Raw genomic sequence first — 9,912 nt, 5'->3', positions numbered from 1 at the left:
TAACTCAGCTTAAACTCGATAAATATCACTAAACGCGTTTTTTATCCCCAAATTAATACGAAACGAAACCAAAAAGAAATCGGTATCGAGTGCTTTTTCTGTTCAACAAACTCACAGCGTTTACCTGGTACAGTTGGCTACAAAAGTTTAAAAAAACTCATTTAGATATACTGAAGTTAATTAGAAGTTTTTTTGTGCAGCTTTTTGACATTTTCTCTTGATTTTATTTGTTCTTAAGTGATTTGGTGCACTTATATAACGCTGTTTGTTTCTTTTAAAATCAAGTTTCCATGGCGATTTTGTTTTTCAGTGTTTGTATGAAAGATCAACATGTAAATACTCGATGACGGTTGTTGAAGCTATGGAAGAATCTATTAATGACGGTCAGTTTTTACCACAACCTTTTCAATTATGTGGTTTTTTGGTTCTCTGTTAATTTATTTCGCCTTTAGACGATTTGTTGATGGCTGATACCACGAGTGTCGAAGACATGGACATTGCCCCTCCTCATGCATCCAGCCACGATAATAATTACTCTAGCATAGCGTCCTCCTCAAATTCAGTACCAACAGACCGTAATTGGTATTTTTCTCAGGTCAAAGGCTCAGCAGATCCACAAGTCACTGATGGTGAGTTTTAAGTTTTATAAATTGCGAAAATTGCCCGACTTATTCACAGAAAATAGCGCAACTTTCACGAAATTCAGAACGTCGTGCTTCCTATGTTATTTTTGAAAATGGTTTTTTCCTATGTTATTTTTGTCCACATGTTCAGAAATACTTAAAGTAGCCAAGAGAAGAGAGCAGTGAGAAAAGATTGGCAATCGTTTATGGTTATCATAACTGCTGTAGAATAGGATGAAAAAATTCTAAAAAACTACGTGAAAAGCAAAACAAAGTGCTTAAATGCCATTTGACTTGTTTTAGCTGATATAATATCAACAGTAGAGTTCAATCAAACGGGAGAGCTGCTTGCCACTGGTGACAAAGGTGGTAGAATTGTAATCTTTCACCAAGCCCCCGTAAGAAAATTTCCACAACTTTTTAAAATTATATCCATAATATCCTAACGTTAACCGAGTGTTCTTTTTTTGCTATTCAAATAGGAAGTGCCTGCAAAGTACGGTGAATATGCAGTTTATAGTACGTTTCAAAGCCACGAACCAGAATTCGATTACCTGAAGAGCTTAGAAATAGAAGAGAAAATCAACAAAATCAAATGGCTTCCACAACAGAATTCCTCACATTATCTCCTCTCTACAAATGGTTTGTGTTATTAGTCATGACTGCTACAGAATTTATTCATTTATTAACCGAAATTTTGGTTTTCCAGATAAAACTATCAAACTGTGGAAAATTCAGAGAAAGAACAGGAAGACGACGGGGTACAATTTGAAAGACGAAGAAGGAAACCCTAAACCTTTTAATTCTAATTTAGTTGTAAGTAACATTCATTCAGTAATAGTATCATTTTTGCTTCAAGCATCGGATGGGGAGGAGCTGTGACATAGGCTATGTTTTTTTTCCGACGCAATCTCAGATAATTCAAGAAGTGTTGTATCAGATCGAGTATGGTCAAAAATGGTTTGGATCTTGGTTTTTCATACTAATTGACCGCGTGGAAATGGACGAGAAGAGTCCAATCTGATTTTACCATTGCTTTTTCCTAATCCTAGCAATCTCGACCTAAAATTTGAGGGTTGTTTATTCGCCCTCTTGTCACTCAAGATCACTCTATCGCTGTAAGTATTCTAAAAAACAGTCTCTTATTACTTTTGATAGTTTTGCAAATTTATGCATTGTAATTTAGTAAGTCTTTAAATTTTTAAATTGTTGAAATTTGGATGCGTTGATTGTAAATTGTTGTGTTAGGTTCCCTCATACGAACAGACAGAACTAATGATAGAAGCTAGTCCTCGGAGGATCTTCTCCAACGCACACACGTATCACATCAACTCAATATCCCTCAACAGCGACCACGAGACCTTCATCAGTGCAGATGACCTGCGCATCAATTTATGGAACCTCTCTATCACCGACCAGAGTTTCAACATCGTCGACATTAAGCCGGCTAACATGGAGGAGCTGAGTGAGGTGATAACAGCCGCAGAGTTCCACCCCCACCACTGCAATATATTCGCCTACAGCAGCAGTCGCGGAAACGTCAAGCTGTGTGACATGCGACAACAGGCCCTCTGCGACTCATACGCCAAATGTTCGTCATTTACTCTAAATTTTGAAACAATTCACGCCTAATTAGATATGAAATAATAATTAAAAGAGGAACATGTCAATTTGAAATAAGTGTTGCATGCTAATTTGGTAGTTGGACGACCCGGCATGTTAATTCTGCCTGAAAAACTACATCTTGTGTGCAAAGCCTTTTGATTTAAGCTATTATGTTATTTTTATCGAATCGGAATATTGATTTTTTTCTTCAATTAAACTCACTTGAATCTCTGGTAACAGCAGGTGCACTATTTTAGCGTGCTGAGATGTTCAGAAAACTGTAAAAACTTCAATGAAAATTTTGGTTGCTGTTCAGTACTTATGCTATCGTTCCGACCATTTGGAACTTTGTATTCGGGTGTGTTTTAGTCTTTTTCTTGTTATTTTCCAAGGAAAATCAAATAAGAAAAATAATTATTGGAATGGGTCGAGTGATGTATCATAGTAAAACCCTGACAGTCGTTATTCGAACGACATACAAAAAAAATCATAAAATTCTTCCCAAGTTGAGAAAAACCGGTTTAAAATTTTTGTTTTAGCCCAACTTCGAGCGAGTAAAGCGATCGTGTAACGTTCGTTATAAATAAAATATGGCCGTTTAGAGCAAACTTGATGTTACTAAAAAAACTGTTTTGGAAGCTTCATTAAGCGCTTTCTGGGCGATAAAATTTTTATACAATTTCTTTTTGAGTTTTCAGATTTTTTTCGGTTGTTTCTTATGAAGACAATTGTAGTATTTTATCCTGAATTTTTTAAAACTTTCTACGGTTTTGTATAGTTCTATAATCACACCACGCAGAAGAAACGACGCTAGTTTGATGATAAAAATATTTGTTTGTATTTTTTTTACGATTCTGGTCGGAACATTCTGAGCTACTTGCCCAGCAACGGGCTATTGCAGTTTTTTCTCGGAAAAATTCAATATTCGTTCTATTATGCATGTGACTAAATTGTATAGTTTCGTATAGTTCTATAATCACACCACGCAGAAGAAACGACGCTAGTTTGATGATAAAAATATTTGTTTGTATTTTTTTACGATTCTGGTCGGAACATTCTGAGCTACTTGCCCAGCAACAGGCTATTGCAGTTTTTTCTCGGAAAAATTCAATATTCGTTCTATTATGCATGTGCCTAATTTGTTTCTGCTTTGTTTCGACAGCATGAATTTTGTGGTTTTTTTTTCTATTAAAAGGTTTCTTCGGGGTACATAGTTTCGGCCGATGTCATATTGCGTCATTTAGCGGGCGGTTGTAGAACCTCCGAGTTATTGCTAATTGGAGGCTTATTTATACTTTTTCTTATTTCACTTGATAAAACTGTATTTTGGTCGTGTTCTCGCAAGTGTTTGCGAAGCGCAGCTTCGCCTCTGCCTAACCGATTTTAACAGAGAAACTAGGATATATCTGAACATTTTTCAGAACCTCAAGAGCTAAAAAAATTTATTTGACCATTTTTTTGGTGTGTACTAGAAATTTGCCTTAGAAAGCTTCGAAACTAGCTTTATATTGCCTAAAAAACTATTTTACCTGCGATAGCAAGCGTTTTGCAACCGGGTACTAGACTTTTTTCCCGTTAAGAACTTTGTTCACAGGTTTTAGCATGCATGCAGTGCACGACATATGCATGCATTATGCCGGTCCTTTTTTCGCTCATTGGTCTTTTAATCACACTGCAACTGCATTCTTACCCTTGCGTTAAGCAATGGTATTGCAATCGGACACTATACTTTTTTCCGGTTAACAACTTTGTCCACAGGACTCATCGACTCTTGGTGGTACCTTGGTTCATAACGAATTGAAATTTCTTACTGTCTCCTACACTTAGCCTGGAGGTAATGAATGCACCTGGGAAGGCAAAGGTCCTGGGTTCGAATCTGACCAGGAACTTTTTTTTCAAACGGTAAAAATTCCGGTTAAAAAAATTTCGGCCTATTATTTGTCTGCTTACGTTTTGCCGGCTTAGTTGCCAGATCTAAGAATCGTTTTTTTTTGGTGCAAACAAGTCATACTTTATTTGCTTAGTGTCTGAAACTTTTAAGAATCCGGCCGAATTGAAATTTGCTTTCTACATTGGTTGTTATTATGTTACCTCGATTTGTTATAATTTCTTTTTTTTTCTTGAATTTTTTGCCTTCTTTCTACTTTGACGGCCGAGAAAAGTTTTGTGTGCGTGTGTGTTTGAGAGGAAGCGGTTTTTGAGGGGAAGCGGTTGCATAATTTGACGGCCGAGAAAAGTTTTGTGTGCGTGTGTGTTTGAGGGGAAGCAGGACTCAAAAATTTTTTGAAAAGATTTTATTGAATTTTTTTCGACATGAAGGGTTTCTGCTGAGGTTTTCTGTAATTTTTTTTACTGCTTGGTTAGTTTTGTCCGATGCTAATTTTGCTCTCTTTTGGCTCGGCATGTTTTTTTTCAAAACTATCTTCTCATTTTAATAGATTGGTTGTATGTATACTTATAACAGATCGATATCAACTGATGATCACTTTGTTGCTGATGATTTTTCGGCTTTCGTTTTAAGCTCTCAGTTTAGCTTTAGAGTTCTATACCATGTTCATTTCAGTACCTGTATGGTTTTCGTGGACGCCATTTGGACAGTACATGAATATTTTCTAATGAAATTTTGCCGAACAATTTTGGTTGATTTTTACCTAATTGGCTGTCGGCTTATTTACATAGTATTTTGTTTCCTACAAATTTCCGATTTTATTTACGAGATCATTAAGACGTTGGCCCAAAATTTAGGTTTTGGAATGCTCAAGTTCAACCCGAGTTGGAACTCTTTAAAAAATTCATTTGTTTCTAATTGTTTCTTCTACGCTGACAACTTTCCAAGTCCTTTTTGATAGTTCTTGAGTGTCTTGCTGTTGTAATCCCTTGTGTGGTGCAAAGCTCAGATTCCCCTCTGTGTTAATAGTGTTTTTCCGATAAATTTGCAGTATAGAATTTTTTAAGGAAGTTTTTTTGGTAATTTTGATTTTTCGACTTCGTCAATTTCAGTTTATCTTTTGTCGGCTTAGTTTTAGCTTTTTTATAAGCCAACTGCATTGCTTATTTGAATGATGCTTATGAAGGCGAGAATGCTAAATTCTCTATCAAACTTATATTTTTTCTAAAATTTGATCGAATTTCCCAGCGAAATAAGGTTTTTATCTTTTGATCAAGTTTTCTCAAATTGGGTTAAAGCAATCAAAAAAATGTCAGACACAAATTGTTCTAGAATTTCAAAAAGCTTAAAAGTCATCTGTTTTTTTTAGTCAACTTCGACTTAGATTTTTTCATAAAGCAAGTTCACATTTTTGAAAGCAATTCCACATATGGTTGAGAAAAATTAAGTATTTTCATCAGAATTTTTTTTTGAATTTATTTTTCAGTTTTTTGGATCATGTTTTCTAATTTTTTTAATACTAAAAATGTGTGGAATTAGTTTCATTCATTTTAGTTTGTTCCAGTTTTCTCAAATTTATGTGATCCAGTTTTCTCAAATTGATTTTTTTTATCGAAAAACGGTCAATTGTGATTTGCTCTAGAAGTTCAATAGCTATCTATTGTGATCTTCAAAACGCGAAAGTTGAGATTTTCTCAAAAAACGAAATTTTAAATTTTTTTTACTTGTGTCCATTGACTCTTTAACAACTGGCTGTTTGCTATGTTTCATTTTTTGACATCCTGTGTTTTTATGTTTGTATTGTTTCGCAAGTGGTGCGGAGCTCCACTTCACCTCAGTGTTTGATATTTTTAAACTGTTTTTGCAAAGACGTGCTAAGTTATTAGAGTAAAAAAGTCAAGTTAAAGGCTAAATTGAAAGCGCTAACTGTTAAAACGCCTACTCGCTCGCTTTAATTTTCGTAGTTAGGTTAAAAAGCTGATTTTGCGTGAGAAAAAGTAAAAAAAAAACTAAAACACCCAAAGATGTAGTTCCTCCTTTCATATTTTTAGTTGTCGGAACAATCAGAAAAACAGTCTTCACCTTGTTAGAGTAAACTTGTTGAAGTAAGAGTCCTATCGAGCTATGGGAACTTCAAAGATGGCATGCTGTTTTTTTTTCCAGAATTTCTCACAAATACCTTGATTATGCTCTAAAAAACTCACGTTGGAAGACAATGAGTTTAAAATCGGAATTTTACTCCTGCTAATTGGAAGTTTGTGTCGAAGTTGCTTCTGTATTTTTGAATATGAGTGTATGCGGAGCAGGGTACAGTGAGATGGGTTCTTTGACTAGATTGCCTTTGTGAAAATGATACTTGAGGTTTGTGTTATTTAGTGTTTGAGCAGCAGGAGGATGACGCGGAGAGGAGCCAGAACTTTTTCAGTGAGATCTGCTCCTCCCTCAGTGACGTCAGATTCAGCCACAGTGGACGCTACATGCTCACCAGGGACTACCTCACTGTCAAGGTCAGACACCAAATCAATTTTTGAATCAAATTTTCCATTGATCATCTTGGTGTTTTGAACTTGAATGACGATCATGCCACTTGTCATCGTCTCGAAACTGTGTTTACGTCATTTGAGATAGCATAACAATTTATTCTGTTTAAGAGCGTATGAACTTCATGAAGAGACTAATATAGATCGTATTGATTAAATGCTCAAATTTGACTTTTGTTTTCCTTTCAGCAAAAAGTTTTGTTTTTTTTTCTGAAAGGAAGTCAACTTATGCTGTCAACATGACTTTTCGATAAAAAATAGTTTGAAACGTTTTTATGAAGAATAATCAACGTAGTGAGTACTATTATATAGGTCTTGGTTTTTTTTGAGGAAAGAGTCTTGAAATTTGTTTACGCTCAATTTTGATTTTCCGCGGTTTGATTTTTTAAAGTTCAATGCATTTCTTTTGTTAAAAGAAGGCAAACTCCACTATCGAACAGCAAAATTGTTAAGGTCACAAAAAACGTGATCGACTTCTAATTTCGAAAATGGAAATTAATTATCAGATTTCCCAGCGAAATAAAAGTTCTACATATTGATCTAGTTTTCTCAAATTGAGTTAATTTTAACAAAAAAATGACCATCATAAATTGTTCTACAAATTCAAAGAGCTTTACGGCCATCTATTTTTTTCTTCGAAATTCATAATTTAAGATTTTTGAAAAAACAATTCCGTTTTTGTTCAGTTTCTTTGCGTTCATTAGTTTTCTACTGTTATTTGGCTATGTTATCCAACTGTTAGTTGGCTATGTTTGTCATTTAAAAAAAATGTGTTTTCATAAAAATAGGTGTGGGATTTGAACATGGAGAGTGGACCGATTGCGTGCTACCAAGTGCACCCCTCTCTCAGGCACAAACTGTGCTGGCTGTACGAGAACGACTCCATCTTCGACAAGTTCGAGTGCTCCTGGAGCCACGACGACAGGTACTCCCCTCCCCCAGTCCACATACTGTACATGTATCACCCATCCCTTTCAATTACAAATCTAACTTGTACTTGTCGCTCAATAGTTCCCAATTTTGTTTGAACCGGCGTAAAGCCGAATCCTCTGCTTCAGACAAGTGAATGTTGCAATCATCGTAATAAAAATGAAAAAAATATATGCTGAAGTTTCAATGAAGCAAGAGGTAATCAATACTTAAATTTTGAAAATAAGTGAAATTTGATTGATTAAACTAGCTAGCCGTTCCAGTCTAAAAATTATTTTTGTTAAAAGTTTTCGAGCGATAAGGTAGAATTATCAGAAATATGCAATTAAACAGACTTTTACAACTGAAAATAGATGTTACAAACCTCGACACCATCAGACGATTGTGAGTGAAGTTTCATTTTTTCAAGAATATGTGATCTGATAGCTTTAAGGTATTCATACCCTCACGTTTCGTTTCATCAGTGGGTTCTAACTGTTGTTTTTATTTCAGGCACATAATAACTGGTTCTTATCAAAACAGATTCCGAATATTCAACTTAGAAAATCAGACAGATTACACGTTCGAAGCTAGCCGGGAATTGTATCCTACAACTATGGGAAGGCAGAAACTCACACCACTGGACGACATAGAATCAGGTAAATTCGACACTGTTAAGAAACAGATTCACAGCGCCTGGCATCCACAGCACGATGTGATAGCACTGGCTGCCAGTGACAATCTCTACCTCTTCGCCGGCCTAGAACCGGAGCCAGCTCTGCCGGACGAACACTCGCGAGACGACACGACTCACATCTCGATCTCCGACAACTCGATTGTCCGGTCGGAAACAGTGACCTCAATAAACAGCACCATGACCGAACACAAATTTAGCCTGTACTCTGGTTCGCCTACGTCCAATCACAGTGGTGACGGCGATGGCGCTGCAATTGCTGCGGTGCCTCAGGAGAACAACAACAGCATTATAGCAACTGAAGATGGTTCCGGAGACCACCAGATTTGAAAAGACGCCCACTTGTTTTGTCGGCGGTAGAGATTTCGTGGGGAAAAAATGAACGGAACAGGGAAGACGTGATCAATTTTACGTGTAGCTTCAAAAATACAGGAATAAAAGAAACGGAGTGAAGTATGTCATCAAATGGAACTTGAATCGTGGAAGCGAACATTTTTTTGCTTAGAATCTATTTTTTTGGCTCTGAAATTGAAATCAAGCGATTTAAAATATTGAACAGAGCTAAAATATTCCCTTGATAAAAGAAAGGGAGTTTTTATTAATACTTCTCGCAGGGAAAATTTTAGATCACAGCCCAGACCAGGCAGCTGTAGCTGCTCTTTCTTTACCCGAAAGTGTTCTTAGGAAATTGCCGATATTTGGAAGGCGGAAGACTTTAAGTATATTTTTAAATTGCTACAGCATTGGTACGTTTATACTTATACCATCATTTAGTCGTTTTCTTTCAGTTTTCATTCATTTTTCTATTTCCATCTTTCTTTTCGCCATTTCACAAAATTGTTAATTCAAATCAAATTGAACGACGCTAAGTTAATTCACCATAATAATTCCAGATCCCAAAACCCTCGTCATGATGCTTATCAAACGTGTGCGTACTGTTCTACTTGTACTTGAAAAATAATGTTAGTCGAACAGCAGCTGTTACTAAAACTAGAAAATATGTTAAACACTCAGCCCACTCATCGCCAATAATCTGCAGCGAAGGTGCTTTTACCTGTGATTGCCATTGTTGTTTTAATTATTCAGAAGAAACAAATAAATATTTTTTTGCCAACTTGTTTGACCAAATGGTAGTAGGTACATGGTATCAATTTTAGCTAGAGGTGAAGTCATGTCTTATTCGGATAATCATAGTTTCTGATGCTAATTGTTCGATTTGTTTTTGCCGCATTCTTGAATGCTCCTCAGGCGAAACATGCAGTAGATTTTGCCACCCACACGATGAGTAATGAATTCTCGTTTTAATTTATAGAACCTGCTTAACTTATATGAAGTTTGATTCGATTTATCATATTTTCTTATTACAGTATTTTTAACATTACTTTCTAGCCACATCTTTTTAAACCCAATACAAGAGTAGAGAGAGTAGAGACAGATGAGCTGAAGTATCACAGCTTTGTCGGATCCATCTAAATAAATAGCTATAAATAGCACTTGGATAAACTGCAATATTTTATCCAAATACTTTCAGAGACTTTACTCCCACTTAATGCTAAAAACAGAGCTTATAATCTGCAGTAGAAAACATGTTAGAAAATATGAAAAAATACTTAATTACCCTAGACGTAAAATTTTTAGCTATAAATTGAAGCT

General features: G+C 35.7%; 1 protein-coding gene across 1 annotated transcript; it reads left to right on the top strand.

Annotated features, from left to right (window-relative positions):
• Positions 1–314: 314 nt before the first annotated feature.
• Positions 315–9,651, top strand: LOC134843559 (serine/threonine-protein phosphatase 2A 55 kDa regulatory subunit B beta isoform-like). The gene is made up of 9 exons (XM_063859683.1): positions 315–383; positions 453–629; positions 927–1,021; positions 1,106–1,265; positions 1,333–1,439; positions 1,872–2,214; positions 6,493–6,623; positions 7,445–7,581; positions 8,079–9,651. Exons 1-9 carry the CDS (start codon positions 344–346, stop codon positions 8,587–8,589), a joined length of 1,701 nt encoding a protein of 566 aa, XP_063715753.1. The 5' UTR covers positions 315–343; the 3' UTR covers positions 8,590–9,651.
• The last annotated feature ends 261 nt before the right edge of the window (positions 9,652–9,912 follow it).

This window comes from Symsagittifera roscoffensis, chromosome 4 (assembly GCF_963678635.1).
Source record: "Symsagittifera roscoffensis chromosome 4, txSymRosc1.1, whole genome shotgun sequence".
Taxonomy (NCBI): Eukaryota; Metazoa; Xenacoelomorpha; order Acoela; family Convolutidae; genus Symsagittifera; species Symsagittifera roscoffensis.
This window is presented reverse-complemented; position numbering and strand designations above follow the sequence as displayed.

Bases quoted from the DNA above. Each gene is read 5' to 3' on its own strand.
- LOC134843559 (XM_063859683.1), top strand. From the start codon at position 344: ATGACGGTTGTTGAAGCTATGGAAGAATCTATTAATGACG. The intron at 630-926 runs GTGAGTTTTAAG...GACTTGTTTTAG, and splicing joins AGATCCACAAGTCACTGATG to CTGATATAATATCAACAGTA. The intron at 7,582-8,078 runs GTACTCCCCTCC...TTTTTATTTCAG, and splicing joins TCCTGGAGCCACGACGACAG to GCACATAATAACTGGTTCTT.